The 19,009-nt window shown below is 46.7% G+C and overlaps 1 protein-coding gene across 3 annotated transcripts in view; it reads right to left on the bottom strand.

Annotated features, from left to right (window-relative positions):
• Positions 1 to 8,612: 8,612 nt before the first annotated feature.
• Positions 8,613 to 19,009, bottom strand: part of AP2M1 (adaptor related protein complex 2 subunit mu 1) — a 32,854-nt gene continuing 22,457 nt past the window's right edge. For all 3 annotated transcript variants that reach the window (XM_028731756.2, XM_077929657.1, XM_077929656.1), the window contains exons 4-11: positions 18,447 to 18,529; positions 14,921 to 15,056; positions 14,667 to 14,808; positions 12,406 to 12,525; positions 11,340 to 11,475; positions 10,783 to 10,880; positions 10,534 to 10,645; positions 8,613 to 9,742 (exon numbers count right to left, since the gene is read on the bottom strand). In XM_028731756.2, the coding sequence (XP_028587589.1) occupies positions 9,608 to 9,742; positions 10,534 to 10,645; positions 10,783 to 10,880; positions 11,340 to 11,475; positions 12,406 to 12,525; positions 14,667 to 14,808; positions 14,921 to 15,056; positions 18,447 to 18,529 (962 nt within the window). In that variant the 3' untranslated portion in view covers positions 8,613 to 9,607. The remainder of the gene's footprint in view (positions 9,743 to 10,533; positions 10,646 to 10,782; positions 10,881 to 11,339; positions 11,476 to 12,405; positions 12,526 to 14,666; positions 14,809 to 14,920; positions 15,057 to 18,446; positions 18,530 to 19,009) is intronic.

The raw sequence follows: 19,009 nt of genomic DNA, 5'->3' as shown, positions 1-19,009 counted from the left end.
GCTGCTTTGGCCTGCGTGCAAAACTCTGGCTGAAATCTGCATTGAGATGGGGAGGGCATTATTTGCTATTTTTTCAAGCTCCTCTAGTTTCCTGCACTGTTTTAACCCCACCTCCTCTTCTTCCAGGCTCCTCTGTGACTGAGAACTCATCATGGTGGAATTTGGACCAGAGCTAAAATATAGAAGCCATGGAGGAGCTGTGATAAATTGACATGTTGAGGGAGGGAAGGAAGGAAGGAAGGAAGGAAGGAAGGAAGGAAGGAAGGAAGGAAGGAAGGAAGGAAGGAGTTCCATCTGGTGCACCAGCCCTGCCAAATTTAAAGTTCCAAGTTTGCAAAAGTGCCTAAAAGTTGTTCTCTCACTCACGAGTAGCAGATCTTGCTAGTGATACTGATGCTGAGCCATGGCAGGATCTTCCCAAAAAGGACCTTCCCGAAAGCTCAACAACTTTTGGGTCTGGATTTTCACTTCTTGAAATAATGGGAACCCTACATTAACTTTCTGGTGCTTAATATTAAAAACAGGTTTTTTTATGGATGAAATTAGCCTATTCCTAGTTTGGCACTTAAGAAAGTTACTAAGAGTTCACTGTAAGCAGGGGACCGAGTCTGAAGTAGTTAGTTGTTCTTGTTCAATTTCTTTCTGATGCGAACAGTTAATCAGTATGGAAATGTAAATAAAGTCACTTGAGCCTGGAAGTGAGATTGCCGGAGTTTGTTGGTGAGGAAGTCATTGGATTCCATTTTTATTTAATTTATATATCCTGCCTTTCCTGGAAGGAACTCAAGCCAGAATACATCCATATGCTCCCCTACCCTTTTATACTTACGGTCACTAGATTGGGCTAGTTACTCTTAGTCTAACTTAGCTTATGTCAGCCAGTGAGCTTCATGTAAATGTGGGGAGTTGAATTTGGGTCTCCCGGCATAGGACTCTATAATAACCACCATGAGCCTGATCTCTTGTCCTTCCATTGCTGTCTGGCAGGAAATTTGGAAAAATAACCAGCTCCATCTGCCCCAAGGTGTCTAGCACCTTCCCACTTCCCCACCAAAGGTATCAACTGTGACACAGGCTCTGAATGACACCTGTCTCCTTTTGACCACTCAAACCAGTGTGCGAAAAAAAGCCCTTTAACTCTGAGTTGTTGCCTTATTCCCCACTCCTCGCATCAGGGTCTGCCGATTCCCTCCCTACTACTGGGGTCAGTCATCTGCCCTCATCCATCAGAACATGCCCATCTACATTATAATGCTTGTGAATAGTCTGAGAAGCCAGTTTTTATTAGGTCACGATAGGTAGCTTTCAGCCACAACACTCCTTAAAAAAAGCAAAAAACCTGCCTTATCCCTTTGCCTTCTTCCCTTCCTTCCATAAAACTTCTTGTACTTTGGCTACTGGTGTCTGCAGTGCGTGTTTGCCAAAATCTGGTAATCTAGTGATCTCCCATATGTCTAAGCCACTTGGGTTCATATAGGAGCGTAAGATTGCAGGTGTAAAAAAACAGTAAGCGCTCTGATCTCTGGGAAAGACAGGGTGCGGTAGGCTGGTTCTGTGCATAGCGAGAGGGATTTGGCTGGGAAACGCAGGGTGCATTGTCTCAGGATTTTAGTATTTCCTACGGCTCCCCTGTATTCCTTCCTATCTGGGTGGGCTAGGAGTTGAGAGGGAAGTAGCGGCAGCTATTACTAGGTGGTAAAGACACAACTGGCCTACTCTCTGAGGCAGCTGTGCAACGAAAGATAAGCAGGTTCTAGTCTACTGAGCTTTCCGCTTCCGGCATAATGACTGCAATCCACAAGCTGTCTTGTCATCCGGCACCTCTGACAACTAGCCAAAAGCATCTATAGATTGTAGCCTGCTAGGCATTTGACAGGGTAAGCCAGGGTAAGCCTGGCTGCAAAATCAAGTGGCTTATGACAGCCCCCCATAAACAGGCTGATGCATTCAGTGAGATTAATCACATTGTTTCTGTCCACTCTAGCTGGCCTTGACCCGATACCCTGGATAATTATTCCCCTGTAATCTGCCAATCGGGGACGCGGGTGGCGCTGTGGGTAAAAGCCTCAGCGCCTAGGGCTTGCCGATCGAAAGGTCAGCGGTTTGAATCCCCACGGCGGGGTGCGCTCCCGTTGCTCGGTCCCAGCGCCTGCCAACCTAGCAGTTCGAAAGCACCCCTGGGTGCAAGTAGATAAATAGGGACCGCTTTCTAGCGGGAAGGTAAACGGCGTTTCCGTGTGCGGCTCTGGCTCGCCAGAGCAGCGATGTCACACTGGCCACGTGACCCGGAAGTGTCTCCGGACAGCGCTGGCCCCTGGCCTCTTGAGTGAGATGGGCGCACAACCCCAGAGTCTGGCAAGACTGGCCTGTACGGGCAGGGGTACCTTTACCTTTACCTTTAATCTGCCAATCACCTATGTCACATCCCTTTCAGGCTAGATTTGCTGTGAGAGACTAAGAGAAGCATGTGCACCCACCCACTGCTCAAAGAGTGCTGGCAGGCTTCACAGAGCATAAATCCCCCTGGTGGTGAAGTTCCTTCACAGCAGCAAGGCAACATTTTCAATTGGAGCCTTCTATGACGCTGCAGAATCCAGAATCCATTCACGATAGCAACATAAGGAACACCTCCACGCCACAGCCTAATGTGCAGAATGATAGCATCCACTTTCTGGCTTGCTGGAAAAGCAGGGGAGGTGGACTGGCTCAGTGAACTGCCACTAAAGCCAAAAATACTAATAGGAAGGTTGAGCTGGTAAAGTACTAAAGCAGCCTGCCTCAGAGCCCAAAGGGCACCAGGTTGGAGGAGGCTGCCCTATAGCAAAGTTATATGAAGAGAACAACCCTTTTCCGAGTGCAAAGTGAGCTTTGACTAAAAATCCTCTTCAAGGTTTCGTTTTTTGTAGGGTCCAGGACTGCGATGCGGCACAGTAAAATTCACTCTGGCCATCTCCCTGCTGGCTGCCTGGTTTTAATAGGCAGTTTCTACTGTCTCAACAGTTATTGACCAATTTCCATAGTGAAGCAAAAACTAACATTTGAGCATAAGTTAATGCGTCCAAGGCTGATCCTCTCCGAAAAACCTCAACATGCGCTGGATATGACTCCCGTCAGTGTGATAATAACTGAAACACTTTACTCAAAAGATCTCTTCTCCACCTCGACCAATCACTTGTTATGACACAGCCCTGAAGGGAGGGATAGGCTGCAGTGTGACGTTCATGCTGTTCTTATGAGCTACAATAAAGCCCAACAGGTCTGGCTGGTGTGGCGATCACACAGGGCCACCGGACATTTCATGGTCTATTGACCCTGTGCCACCACTGCGGTTGCTTTCTTCGCTGCCACCACCCCACTTCTCACGGGGACACACGGAGTCCAGACAGTTGTTAACATAAACAAATAATCAAGTTTATTTTGAAGTGCAGGAACAAGCGTATGGTTTCGGTTTATTTTTCTCGTCAGTTTCTTAAATCTTAGTTCCTACAACTTCAAACTGAATTATTCCCAACTATCTGTCTAACTCCCTAACAATTCCTCTCTCTCACACACAATACAACTCAACCAACCCACTGCGTATTCCACCCTCTTCCTTCTCCAACCCAAGCCTCAACTCCCAACTGACAAATCTCAACTCCCAACTGTCAACCCCCAGACCTCAACTGAGCTTCAGGGCAGCAGTTTGATCCATATTTTAGATTTAGGGGAGCTAGTCTCAAACATTTGTTGGGGGAGACCTAGGTTTTTTGGGAGGGATTTATTTGTCCTGTCTCCACACTTTTTATGATAGAGGACCACTGTAGTCACCCCCAACGACACGTTCCCAAGATGGAGGGTGAGGGAACAGCTGCAGTCGCCTGTGGTTCCTGCGCAATGTTTGCCATCTTGCCAAAGGTTGCAGGCAGCTTTACCTGCAGCAATTGCATGTTGATTGCCCTCTTAAAAGACAAAGTCCAGCAACTGGAGGAACGTGTAGCTACGCTCCAAAGAATTAGAGAGCTGGAACTCTTCTTGGAAGCAACAGAGCACACCGTCTCCACCAATGAAGAGACAGGGGACTCCCCTGAGAAGGTGGCTAGTTCACCAACACAGGAGCCAGATATATGGAGAAACGTGACTCAAAGAAGTAGGAGGCCCAGGGTTCGCTCTGATTGTTTAGAAATACGCAATCGCTTTGAGGTCCTTTCCCCTAGCATGGAAGACGAAGAGCAGACTCCATTTGAGGATCTCTCCCTCATTACAGTCGATCAGGTATATGAAGACGAGGAGCAAAGGCAGTCCTCTGGGAATGTCCAGGCGACCTTGGAACCGACAGCTCACAGAAGAACCCCGACCAGACCTAAGAGGAGGCGTGTAGTGGTGATAGGGGATTCCCTACTGAGGGGAACAGAAGCAGTGATCTGTGGGCCTGACAAGATGTCTCGGGAAGTGTGCTGTCTCCCCGGGGCTAAGATCCAAGATGTAACTGAACGACTGCAAGGAATCATAAAACCCACTGACAAATACCCCTTCCTCTTGGTTCATGTGGGAACCAATGACACTGCAAGCAATAGCCTCCAGAAGATCAAAAGAGATTACGAGGCTCTGGGCAGGAAATTGAAGCAATTAAATGCACAAATTGTCATCTCATCTGTCCTCCCAGTTGAACGACGTGGCCCAGGGAGAGAGGGAAAAATAGTGGAAGTGAACAACTGGCTTCGCAAATGGTGCAAACAGGAACGGTTTGGATTCTTAGATCACGGAATGCAGTTTCTTGAAGATGGACTTCTGGCAAGCGATGGGCTGCACCTCACAACGGTTGGGAGGAATGTTTTTGCAAAAAATCTCAGAAACCTCATCAGGAGGGCTTTAAACTGACTAATGTGGGGGAGGGAGACAGTGCTCCTGAAGGTAGGAGTCTATCAATTGATGAAGATGATCATCCAAATGTCATAGACCGAATGGAGCAAAGAGCATGCAGACCTAGTGGTGGGAGGAGAAAATCCTTAAATAAGAGACACGGGGGAATGATTAATGGACTTCAATGTCTGTACACTAATGCGCAAAGCATGGGAAATAAACAAGATGAGCTTGAGCTCCTGGTACAGCAAACTAAATATGACATAATAGGAATCACTGAAACCTGGTGGGATAAATCCCACGATTGGAATGTAATAATGGAGGGATACAATCTATTTCAAAGAAACAGACCAGACAAGAAAGGAGGAGGAGTGGTGTTATATGTCAGGGATGTGTATACCTGTGAAGAGATCCAAGATTTAGAACCTCAAAGCCAAAGTGAGAGCATTTGGGTCAAAATTAAGGGAGAGAAGAATAACAGTGACCTCATTGTGGGAGTTTACTATAGATCCCCAAGCCAAACGGAGGACATAGATGATGCCTTCCTGGAACAGATGGCCAAGCATGCAAAAGGAAGGGAGATAGTAGTAATGGGGGACTTCAATTACCCGGATATTTGTTGGATGTCAAACTCAGCCAAGAGCATAAGGTCAAACAGATTCCTCACTGCCCTTGCAGACAACTTCATTGTCCAGAAAGTGGGAGAAGCAACAAGAGGAACAGCCATTTTAGATCTGGTCCTAACCAATGTTGATGACCTGGTTAGTGGGGTAGAAGTGGAAGGATCATTAGGCGCGAGTGATCATGCTCTTCTGAAGTTTACTATACAGCGGAAAGGAGCAGCCAAGCATACTAGGACTCAATTTCTCGACTTTAAGAAAGCCGACTTCATAAAGCTTAGGGAAGTGCTGGGTGAGATCCCATGGACAGTAATACTAAAAGGAAAGGGAGTTCAAGATGGCTGGGAGTTTGTTAAGAGGGAGATAGTAAAAGCACAACTTCAGGCAATACCAATGAGACGGAAACATGGAAGGTGCCTAAAGAAGCCAGGGTGGCTATCTAAAGAACTTTTAACTGAGTTAAGATTAAAAAAGGATGTGTACAAAAAATGGAAAAGGGGGGAAACCACCAAAGAGGAATTCAAACAAATAGCCAGCACGTGTAGACACAAAGTCAGAAAAGCTAAAGCACAAAATGAACTCAGGCTTGCTAGAGAGGTTAAAAGCAACAAAAAAGGCTTTTATGGGTATGTTCGTAGCAAAAGGAAGAACAAAGAAACCGTGGGGTCACTCAGAGGAGAAGATGGTGAAATGCAAACAGGGGACACAGAAAGGGCTGGACTCCTCAATGCCTTCTTTGCCTCAGTCTTCTCCAATAAAGAAAACAATGCCCGACCTGAAGAATTTGGAGCAAATGATTCAGCAGAGGAAACACAGCCCAGAATAACTAAGGAGATAGTACAAGAATACTTGGCTAGTCTAGATGTATTCAAGTCTCCAGGGCCAGATGAACTGCATCCAAGAGTATTAAAAGAACTGGCAGATGTGATTTCAGAACCACTGGCAGTCATCTTTGAGAATTCCTGGAGAACAGGCGAAGTCCCGGCAGACTGGAGGAGGGCAAATGTTGTCCCTATTTTCAAAAAGGGGAAAAGAGAGGACCCAAATAATTACCGCCCAGTCAGTCTGACATCAATATCAGGGAAGATTCTGGAGCAGATCATTAAGCAAACAGTCTGTGAGCACCTAGAAAGGAATGCTGTGATCACCAATAGTCAGCATGGATTTCTGAAAAATAAGTCATGTCAGACTAACCTGATCTCGTTTTTTGACAGAATTACAAGCCTGGTAGATGAAGGGAACGCAGTGGATGTAGTCTACCTTGATTTCAGCAAGGCATTTGACAAGGTGCCCCATGATATTCTTGTAAAGAAGCTGGTAAAATGCGGTCTTGACTATGCTACCACTCAGTGGATTTGTAACTGGCTGACTGACCGAACCCAAAGGGTGCTCATCAATGGTTCCTCTTCATCCTGGAGAAGAGTGACTAGTGGGGTGCCACAGGGTTCTGTCTTGGGCCCGGTCTTATTCAACATCTTTATCAACGACTTGGATGATGGACTCAAGGGCATCCTGATCAAATTTGCAGATGACACCAAACTGGGAGGGGTGGCTAACACCCCAGAGGACAGGATCACACTTCAAAACGACCTTGACAGATTAGAGAACTGGGCCAAAACAAACAAGATGAATTTTAACAGGGAGAAATGTAAAGTATTGCACTTGGGCAAAAAAAATGAGAGGCACAAATACAAGATGGGTGACACCTGGCTTGAGAGCAGTACATGTGAAAAGGATCTAGGAGTCTTGGTTGACCACAAACTTGACATGAGCCAACAGTGTGACGCGGCAGCTAAAAAAGCCAATGCAATACTGGGCCTCATCAATAGGAGTATAGCATCTAGATCAAGGGAAGTAATAGTGCCACTGTATTCTGCTCTGGTCAGACCTCACCTGGAGTACTGTGTCCAGTTCTGGGCACCACAGTTCAAGAAGGACACTGACAAACTGGAACGTGTCCAGAGGAGGGCAACCAAAATGGTCAAAGGCCTGGAAATGATGCCTTATGAGGAACGGCTAAGGGAGCTGGGCATGTTTAGCCTGGAGAAGAGGAGGTTAAGGGGTGATATGATAGCCATGTTCAAATATATAAAAGGATGTCACATAGAGGAGGGAGAAAGGTTGTTTTCTGCTGCTCCAGAGAAGCGGACACGGAGCAATGGATCCAAACTACAAGAAAGAAGATTCCACCTAAACATTAGGAAGAACTTCCTGACAGTAAGAGCTGTTCGACAGTGGAATTTGCTGCCAAGGAGTGTGGTGGAGTCTCCTTCTTTGGAGGTCTTTAAGCAGAGGCTTGACAACCATATGTCAGGAGTGCTCTGATGGTGTTTCCTGCTTGGCAGGGGGTTGGACTCGATGGCCCTTGTGGTCTCTTCCAACTCTATGATTCTATGATTCTATGAACTGACTTTTCAAAACCTCCCATTCTATCTTTTACTCCCCCCTTGCATTCTCACTGGCCAATCACAGCACACCCATTTTAACCCTTTCCTTGACACTTCCCAGGGGCAAACGCCACAGCTGGTTCCCTAACGGAACTGAGAGTGCATGGCAGAACACTTCCCAGAAACCTGCACCAGGCAAGAACTCCACAGCAGTCATGTGGGGATTGTTTAGCAGAGAAACCTCAGTACTTTAACACAATGACCTTTGTAGGTGTGAGTTGTGTATCAGTAACAGAAATGTGCTTTTGTGGCAGTTCTGTGGCAGCGAGGAGGTGGTGGTCCCCAGTGCCAATGCTGTCAAGGCTTTGCTCTCCCTCCTCAATTGTAGGCAATGACTGCAAGGCTGAAAAATACAGCTTGATTGCTGACACTACAGGACAGAGCTTTCCAAACTGTGTGTCACGACACATTGGTGGGTCAGCTGCAGTGTGTAGGTGTGTCATGCTAATGCTCTCCATGCTCCTCCAGGGGCTGGAAAGGGATTAGTTTAACCTCTTGCTTGCTAGTAAAACTGAATTACTGTGTCGTGAAATGATACATGTCTAAGAAGTGTGTCACCAACATGAGAAGTTTGGAAAGCTCTGCAGAAGGCCAACAACTGGCAAGTGCACAGGTCCCTTCCCAGTTTTTAGAGCACAGGGTAGCCACAGTCTGGTGATGGATCCAACCCATGACTCCCCTAATAAGAGGACCACTTAAAAACAAGCTGGTTCTACATACTTTTATTGGGTTTAGAACTGGACAAATCACAAGTGTACAAAATGGTAGACCACACTATCAGAAGCAGAGGACTGTGGGTTGCAGCAGCATTTCTATTGACCCAAAAGCATTTTGGGAAATGAAAGCATAAACTGATTGGGCAAAAAGAAAAAAGGGCGGGGGCAAGGGAGAGAGAAGAGAATGGAGGCAAGGAATTACGTAACTGGCCAATTCCAAATTAAGAGGAAAAACCTGTAGATTTTTAAAGACAAGCTGACCTGTCCTCATGGGCCTGCTGGGTTTACTTTTGGGAGGAGGTTGAAGTTCTGATTGGGGATGGGGAAGGTGCTGGCTTTGCCAGCCATTAACAGGGCCCCCAAGGCTTTGAAATGTTGTGCTATGCCCACCCACCCCAGCCCAACAAGGAGCAGATGCCAACCCTCTGCCTTTTTGGTCACAAACCTTCCCAGAGCAGGGCTCCATATCAAGGACTCTACACAACAAAGAGGGAGGGGAAGTGTGAGCCCCACTCTGGCTGCACAGCAACAATCACAACAGCAATAGCAAGCACAGGAGCCAGAATCAACTCAAGGTTTGCCCAGCCTATGGTTTTCAGGCCTATTCTACAAGTACATATGCACAAGAACTTCCAAAAATACTAGGATATGATGCAAGTAGTGACACCAACAGGAGGGTTTTATCACATGGTGGTGGATGTTCCCTAGAATGACCACAAGGGGGTGGTGGTTAGACTGGCCCTTTTATACCCTGGGACAGAAGCAAGAGGTAAGCTGTGGCGGAGGGGCTCTCTAGCCGCCCAACGCCAGCTGCAAACTCCAACAGTGACTGAAGCCAGAGCAGGCACCAGTGTTCTTTTTCCAGAGAAGCTGCAGGAGTCTAGCTTCCAGCCTCTGTACGGAGGAGGGGCCAGAGAGATGCTCTTCAATTGTACTTTGAGACCAAGGGAGGCTGGGGAAGAGGGAGCCAGCTGGCTGCTGAGGGCTAGCATCTTGTCTCGTAGATTCCACTCCTGCCAATGTACCTCACCCATTTGATCACATCGTGGTCACTGTAGTTCAGCTTTGGCTCAAAGACTTTCAGGTAGCGCACCTTCAGCCCGGATGGTGCAAATGGGACCTGTGCAAAAGGAGAGCAAGGATGGAGAGCAGAAATAAGTCTACAGCCTGGGTGCCATGGGTAAAAGCTGCCCACCCCAACCTACAGCACTGAAGAAACTGCTCATAGCAGGAGTCTTTTTTAGTTCTCTACCACCTCAGCAGTTCTGAAGATCTCCTTAAGTCAAAAGCCAAATTGCTGGCCACTCTTTAATAATTCCAGTAAGAAATCTGCAGCTGTTACCCAGAAGCACACAACTGGGAGACAGATTTAAATACACAAGTGGCTTGCAGGATCCTGTTCATTCCCCAGCAGGGACATACATAAGTAGCTAATGATTAGCTGAACCACCACCTTGAACTGTGATAGGAATGTGCAAATTTTGCTTTCAGTACAACTTGAGATCTTCCTCAACCTCCCACTTCTGTCCCATGTTCCAGAGTTACCCTGTAGTGTCCTTGTGGAATGCCAGCTAAGCAAACTACCTTGCCAATTACAGTGGCTTTTGGAAGCTAAAGAATCTCTCATTCCAGCTTTTCAACTATTAGGAAGGGAGTTCGGTTTGCAGGGGATTTCTTAAACTTGCATCATAATGGGAATCAGAATGAAAAGTCCTACAGTGATAAGCAGAACCTTTGGGGCCATACACACGAAAGCTATGGTGGAAGATTCTTCACTGACAAATGACTTCTGCTAAACAGGGGCATACAGGAAATTAATGCCTGTGCTCACTGCACCTTTGTTTTTGCAGTAATGCTGCCCCTTCCTAGGTGGCTTCAGCAGCCATCCAGGAAAAGACACTGGCCTCGTACCTCAAAGTTCATGGAGATGGGTGGCCGAGCCCATTTCTTCTTGTCGTTGGTGGGAAGCAGCTCTATCTCTGCGCTGATCTGAGACTCCTTCATTCCAGCCATACGCTTAATTCTAAGAAACGAGAAAAGGGAATAAAGAGGAAGCTGTTCTCTGAACCAGGTAAGCCTGGAGGGGAGTGTGAGAACCGCCAGTACCAATACCCTTATTAGGCTATAGTTGCCTAGAGCAAGAAGCGTGACAGGACTTACTTCCAGACAATGGCATTCTCACTGGCCTTGTATTTTGCCTTCCCTTTCATGCAGATGACCTGAACGCCACTTGTATTAAGAGGTGTTGGGATTCGCACCTGGAAGACAGAAGTAGTTTGAATTCCATTTCAAACAGAAATGTCATTTCTGTGGTCATTTCAACAGAACTTTCCCCGTTTGTCAACGAACAGTCCAGGACACATAAGAAGCAGCTGGCTTTGCCATCGATAGTGAAATGTATGCCAAAAGACTCTAGCCATGCTCAGCTACTAGCAGTGTGGTTCTGTTGCAGTGCAAACAGATCCAGCCAAAACCTGCATCATATCCAAGGACAGTACGGCACTCTGATCTTCAGAAAAAGCAAAGGCTTTGCAAAGGCCTGGCAGCATCTATACTCAGGCACCAAGAGGGAAAAGCAGGGACAACAGCCCCTGCCCCCATCTTTCACAGGCTAACAAGTTGGAGGTGAAGTGACTCCTTCCACAGAAGCCCCCTCCCAACACCACTACAATATACTGCTGCATCTTGCGCAAACCTGATGTCCTTGTTGCACTTACCTCTATCTTCTGAGCCAAGAGGGAAGGCTTAAAGTTGGATTTGATCACCACCTTCACCTCCAGCTTGGTGCGGCCCACCTCCCGCACCAGGGGGATCACACGGAAGGGCAGGATAATGTCCTTAGTGGTTCGATACCTGAGAGTCAAGATTTAACATCCTTTAGTGGATGGAGGGGAAGGCATCCCAGTGTCTGACCACGGGATGGTGACAAGAAGAGAAACCGATATGCTTTCGCTTACAGAAACAGAGGGTGGCCATGCCACAGTTTGCAAATCCTCTCCTTGAGAGGACACTTGATCTGAAAGGACAGCCTGATGCTAAACCACTTGTTAGTTTTTGAAAGGAAAGAGGACATAATGGACAGAGCAGGTGTTAAGTACAGTTAAGTTAAAAACTGCTCTCAGTCTACTTTGCAGAATTAAACGGAAAAGCAATTTAAAAACCTGAAAATGCAGCCAAATCTATTTTCAGCAGGCAAAAAGGTGCTGAGAACAGTGGAGCTTATGCACATTTATTGGGGAGAGGGAAACAGGGCTTTCCTTCAAAGCCCAACTGCACTGGCTGCCAATTAGTTTCTGGGCCCAATTCAAAGTGCTGGTTTCGACCTATAAAGCCTTAGCCCGCTCAGGACTGCAATACCTCAAAGACTACCTCTCCACATATGAACCAACCAAGACCCTGCAATTGTCATCTGAGCCCCTTCTTCATGTGCCTCCTCCACAAGCGGTCCAGAGGGCGGCAACACGAGAACGAGCCTCTTCTGCAGTGGCTCCCCATTTGTGGAATGCTCTCCCCAGGGAGGTTTAACTGGCGCCTTCATTATATATCTTTAGGCACCATTTGGCCTCCAATGTCTCAAGCAGAAGAGTGTCAATCATCACCACCCCATGATCAATGCAATAGTTACAAGCTCCACCCCTTGTGCCAGTTCTGTACTAAAAATGCAAGTGACCAAGTGAAGACTACTTAGCTGTGACTTGCAGGGAGCCCCCCAATGATTCCCCTATGGCAGCCAAGGCAGAGGCAAACCTCTGGAATAGAGCAGCCTATTCCCACCAGCCATACCTCATGAGTTCAAACTCGCCGTCTGGGGGTATGAAGCTGATGCTCCGCTCCGAGTCAAACTTGCTGAGCCTCACACACTGGTGGAAGGTGCAGTCATCAATAGCAATCGACTGCTTCCCGCTACGGCACAAGAACACAAGGAGAGTCACAATCAGAACCACTAGCTGGCATGCATCTGAGGCTGCAGCAGTACTCAGGCTATCAGCTGCAATGAGACTACTCTACGGAGCACTTTGCCATCACAGAAGGAATTATGAAGTAAACGAGGCAGAGAGGAGAGCAACTGGAGCCAACGGATTCCCTCACAGGTAGTAGGGCTGTTTGGCTATCCATCAAGACTCAAAGTAATAGGCTTTTCCCCAGCAGCCCACCAGTGATCGCTATACAAGGCTCGCTCCTGCTCTGCCAATAACACTTCATCTGGCAGACTGGAGTCCAGTCTGCCCTGCCCAAGCCCTTTAGGTGGAAGAAGCAACATAACCTTACAAGAGGGATTTTGTTCAGACCATTAAGCAACACAAGGCGGAAAGAGCTCTTTGCCCTCCAACCTTTGCATTTCCATGTACCAGAAAGGACTTGGGGGCCATAAAATTTCCTCTCTAGCAGGCTTAAAAGATCAGCAAAGTCACTGGAGTTTAGTGTTGACTTACAGCATCCAGTGAGGTCTCACTTCTTTGTACCTTTGCTGAAAGAGGCAGGGGAGGCTCCCCGCAGCCACTTGTAGAAGAAAAACTCCAGGAACAATCCAACACCACCAAGATCTCATTGCAACTCTTGGCTACTGCAAGTGTTGAATGGGAGCAAGCGAATGACACTCGAGACACAGACGTCATTCAAGGAGGGTGTGCCAGAGTACAGAAGGGTTGCTTCTGGGCCACAGGGTACAGAAGGGGGTGCCCAAGACATGGAATGGGCATAGGAAACAGCTTGCTTCATATTCATATGGTTCAGGCTTTGTTTCAAGAGGGAGCTGGCTGAACACCCTGGCCAGTGTGTTTTGCCGAAAGGGTTTGGCAAAGGCTTCACTTAGCAACTTGTCTCTTGCATTCTACTGGGAATATCTCTTTGAAATTCAGGCTCTCTCTCACGCACATATGATGCAGTGTTGAAGAAAAGTAATTTCCCCACAGCCCAATGAATTTACTTCTCTGCCCACTGTCATCATGATAAAGCCATATTTAGATTCACCTTCCTATTCAAGCTTCTCTCGTGGGTTTCCCCACCTGCTTTCGTACCTGGGAGGAGGAGGAGGAAGGAGTTCTTGCGCCATCTGGCTACTCTGCTAAATGCAATAAGCCAACCACAGCCTTCGCCAGGAGTAGTAACCCCTACTATAAAGCCTTATGAAAGTCGCCCAGCTTGCGCAGGACTGTCCCCAGACCAGCCTGATGGGACAGCAACACTTTGTAGTGGGCTTTGTTCCCTAGAACAGGCAAGTGGCAGCTCAGCCTTCAATCACAGGCATGACCTGTGTGGAAGTGTCTAAAGATGGTGGCACATGCACAAGTCACACAAAGCAAAAAGATGGGGAAGGGGTGAGGAGTGCGTGCACACAGCAGTAAGCAGGTTATCTACCTTCCTGTTTCACTGGAGTCAGCAGAACACAAAAAGGAAAAAAAAAAGAATTCATTAACAAAAGTGGTTATCAGGGAGTAAGGAGGGCCTCAGAGGCAGTCAGCCTGCACCACCCCAGGTGGTTCATTTGAAAACTGACAAGACCACAGACAGCTATGCTTTAGTTGAAGCTGACACGTGGAGGGAGAAGCAGACCAATGCTGGTTGCGGTATTATTCCACCCCGCCACTCTCATTCATTCCACAGACTAGCTAGCCCAGCGGGAAGGAACGCAATTTCATGGCTCTTAATTTACAGGCTCATAACATATAATACACACTAGATTAGGATAGTCTGCTAATTGGCCAAGCCAACAATAGGGGAATGTTGAGTAGAATGAAAAATCAGCTTTGCTTGGTACCTCGTTAAATCAAGATTCGCTATTTATACCTTCTGCTGTTCTCACTCCCATTCAAAACGTTCTCAATTTGGAAGTAGCAGCAGCAAGACTAGAGAACAATCGACTAGCTTACTGGAAATGGGTTATAAACAAAAGTGGTTCTGGTCTCAGCAGGGTGTAAAACAAGAACAATCACCCTCAAGAAAGCTAGAGTGGCTTCCCAAATGAGAAGGGAGCAAGACAGGGCAGAAAGACACACAAAGTTCAGCTGTACCAACTGGGGCCCAGAGTCAGCCCCCACCCCTACCTCTTCCCTGTTTCATCCGCAGTCCCTTTGCCTTGTTTCTCAATTACAATCTTGTCATTCATGCCAAACTTGCATTCTGGCATTCCACTCAGGTAGCTCTTCATCACCACCCTGCCAGAGACATGGGCGCTCAATACCTGACCTGGAGAGAAACGCAGAAAGAACAACTGCTAAAGCAAGAGAGAAGAAAGTGTCATCACCCTCAACCTCCTTCCTTTATTTCACTAGAATAGGAGCCCCTTTGCTGCACTTACCTTGCGGTGACATCAGCAAGTTCACACTCTCCAGCACATCCAAGAAGAGTTCATTGCGACGATATTTGATCCCTTCACGCCTCCAGCCAATTTGACCAGTTACCTGGCTAGTAATCTGAGATTGCTCTTCCTTAGTCTGAAGGACAAAGAACATACATGCTTTTAGGAACCCAGTATGTCACGGGCAAACTCTACCAACAACAGAAGATTGCCCTGCATGACAATAAACTTGCTACAAATAGACATACCTGCAACCACTACCCATTTATTCTATGAACACCCAAGGGGCCAGTGGGCAGATCAGTGTGGAGAACATCAGTCACGTCAACTAGGAAAGGAGGTAAGTTCTTAGGTGCATCTGTTCTAAGGGTCAAGATTTCAAAGTTACACCCCCATTGGGTTTGGAAATGTTACAATTGAAAGTGCACTCTGCCCTCGTATGTGCTGTGGAAACAGGCACTTGCAAGCCAGGAGTATGACAAGGAAACACAATTTGAATACTACAAGGAGGCTGAAGATGTAGTTATGCCAGAGCAAGGGTCAATGCCCACTCCGCCCAATCAACTGGTTTTTCATCCCAAAAAGACTCTACAATCATTCACGCAGTGCAAGGCCACTGGTCAGTCCCCGTTTCAGAACCGTCTCATAACTGGTGCCCCTTTGGAAGGACCTGGGAGGAACTGCAAATTTTCCTACCTGATGCTATAGGCAGGTCCACCAGTCACACGCAGAGTGAGAAAAACAGATGCATAGCAGCAAGCGCAGCACATACAGGGTTAGGAGCCAAGCAGGTCAGTGGGAGGGAAGGAGGAAGAGAGAAGAGTGTTATGCTCAGGACAATCTCAGGTTCTACAAAGCTGCTCATCTAGTCAGTTAATAAGCCTGGCCAAGGGAGGAGTCTTCTAGCAGACCTGCCTTCTCAACTTGGTTTGAGCAGAGCTGGTAGGAGCTGCAGACCGAAACATGTGGAGGGCACCAGGTTGAGAAAGGCTGGACTAGACTAAGCTGAGAATGCCAGCAATGGGGAAGAAATAATCTAACAGGCAGCATTGCAGGGCAAGACTCAAGGCCAGATTGCCTGGATGCCTCTGCAACTCAGGTGAGCTGGAGACAGAAAATGCTGTACTAAGCTGCCCCTTGAGAGAAGCATCAGAAATAGAGAATGATTTCCTCTTAAATTTACAACCTGTATATATAGAGAGAGACCATTTGTCCATTCACATGTGACTTGACACATGGCAATGGATCAATTCAGACCACAGGCTAGCTTCTTAATAAATAATAATAATAATAATAATAATAATAATAATAATAATAATAATAATAATATATTATTTATACCCCGCCTATCTGATTGTGTATCCCCAGCCACTCTGGGCAGCTTCCATCAGAGTATTAAAAACAGAATAAAACTTCAAACATTAAAAACTTCCCTAAACAAGGCTGCCTTCAGATGTCTTCTAAAAAGTAACATAGTTGCTTATTGCCTTGACATCTGATGGGAGGGTGTTCCACAGGGCGGGTGCCACTACCGAGAAGGCCCTCTGCCTGGTTCCCTCTAACTTCACTTCTCACAGTGAGGGAACTGCCAGAAAGCCCTCGGTGCTGCACCTCAGTGTCCGGGCTAAACGATGGGGGTGGACATGGCAAGTACCTACATCCTGACCCAACTCCATGCCTATATCAATACCAGAACACACTCCACCTCTCAAAACTGGCTGGCATGTTGGCCACCCATGTCTTTGATAACATCTGGTATCCAGGAGGTGGGTAACATGCCAGTGGTGGGCAAACGAGGCGGAACAGCAAATGTCAAATTTACCTTTGAACAGCAGGCTAGTTTCTAGAGAGACTCATACACCTCTCTTTATTCTCTAGGAAGGCTAGCAAGAGGCATTACGAGAGAGTTCAAGGGCACATTCTAGCCAGGTAAAAAAAATTGAAGGCGGGTGCAAAGTAAGGCAGGTGAGGGGTGTGCCTGAGAAGGGGGTTTGTGGGGGGCAGGGTCCCTAGAAACAGACTGAGGCCAGCAGGGTTTGGCCCCCAGGCCTGAGTTTCCCCATCGCTGGCTTAACACTACATCCAAAACTGGCCACTGATTATCCCAAAGGTACCTGCTGAGCAGCAATATGAATCTGGTCTCTACTGCTCTTTCCCAGCACCAGACTGTTCATCCATATCAGCGGTCCACAGTGACAACTCTTCACTAATCCCCCTGGTTCTAGGGCAGCCTTTTATCTACACATCAACCACATTCCTGTTACCTGTTACAACATGCCAAATTACTGTCCAGGACTCATTGCATGGAAGCTGTACAGGCACCACTAGTATTAGTGCAGGTCAAATCTTTTGGCCAATTTACAAGCCCTGTTTATCTATACTTAATCTGTCCCAGATTACTTACAGCATAAAACATGCCACTTTTCATGACTCCTTCCATATGCCACCTAGAACTAATTTCTGAAGCATCATTTGAATTACAGTGCTATAGTTCTGCTCCAGTCTTCTGCTTCAGAGCGTTTCCAACATCCTTCTCTTGCCCTCCATTCCAAAAATAGAATCACAGAATTGTAAAGTTGGAAGATACTCCCAAGGGTCATCTAGTCCAACCCCCTGCAATGCAGGAAACTCAACTAAAGCATCCATGACAGATGGCCATCCAACCTCTGCTGAGAAACCAAGGAAGGAGAGTCCACCACCTCCCAACTGTCAAACAGCTCTTAATGTCAGAGTTTTTCCTGATGTTTAGTTGGAAACTCCTTTCTTGTAACTTGAAGCCATATCTCATTCTTATCTTTCCACCTATACTAAGAGACCAAGGGCAGGAGATCCGTCGCTTTCTCACATTGGTTTATTACAACAGTGTTAGTCTTTAGTCAGCATCTCAGCTTATTTTGATACAATTGCTAACGACACAGAGTCATTACAATGCAGAAGCCAACACCTGAAATATTTGACTGAAAGCTTTCTGAGTAAACACACAGGCGTCCAACTTCAATATTCTATACCAGCACCTACCCGGACCATGTTAGAGAACTGGATGCAGGCAGGTTATTCTAGAACTGGCAAAGCTGAATAGGGTCTTTTAATTACGCTGTTCTTTTAAAATAGTCCGAGGATATAAGCCAAGACAGTAAGAGCACTTCAGGGATTCATACACCTTGTTTCCCAATGAGAAAAGAGGGACTCCAGAAAACCATCCATCTCCCAATAGGAGGAGCTCCGTGTTTTATTTATTTATTTATTTGTTGTTGAATTTATATACTGCCCTATACCCGGAGGTCTCAGGGCATTCACAAAACAAGAACATATAAAACCACAATATATATAATCAAAATAAAAACAGCAACCAAATAACACCCCCCCCCCAAAAAAAGAACCACATTTTAAAAGGGCATAGTATGTTTTTAAAATAGCCATTTTCTGTCACAGTCATTGAGAGTCTGTGGTCACTCTAACTAATTATGTACAGAAAAGTGCACACCCCATATCCCAACTCTTCTTACCCACTTTCCCATTTTTTTACCTGGCTCTTGATTCCTTGCTGAGTTATGAAGGTTTTCAGGGCCCCCGTCTCGGAATTCTGAGGGTAACCAAAATCCAGGATTTCTACAGAAGGGGGTAAAGAGTTATCAGAGAAAAGGCAACCACCAGAAAGTTTGGAGCATCAATTGCAGCCTTTGCTCATGCTGACAAGCAACCACCCAATTCCCCACACCAACTGCAATCATGTTCGACATTGATCCCACGGAGCTGCCCTATAGTCTGCAGCAGTAAAGGTAAGACAGACAGTCCACTTAACAGGATGGAATCCAGACATCCAAGGGAACCTGCTCTGAAGCAGGATTATCCAACAGCAGCAGAATAATCTATCTTTGCAGCGTTTTCTTTAGGTTTTGATTTTCGCATGAGCATACCATAAAAATCAAAACCTAAAAAAATAACAGCAGAGTAGCAGGTGTCGCAGGGCAGGCCGACCAGCCAGGCTTGGGAAAAAGAAAACTGCCATTAGCTGCCCCCCCAGCCCCTCCCTCTGAGCTGCCTCTCAGGATCCAGATCTGCAACACAAATAGGAAGTGACACTGCGCT

This window comes from Podarcis muralis, chromosome 6, assembly GCF_964188315.1.
Source record: "Podarcis muralis chromosome 6, rPodMur119.hap1.1, whole genome shotgun sequence".
Taxonomy (NCBI): domain Eukaryota; kingdom Metazoa; phylum Chordata; class Lepidosauria; order Squamata; family Lacertidae; genus Podarcis; species Podarcis muralis.
This window is presented reverse-complemented; position numbering and strand designations above follow the sequence as displayed.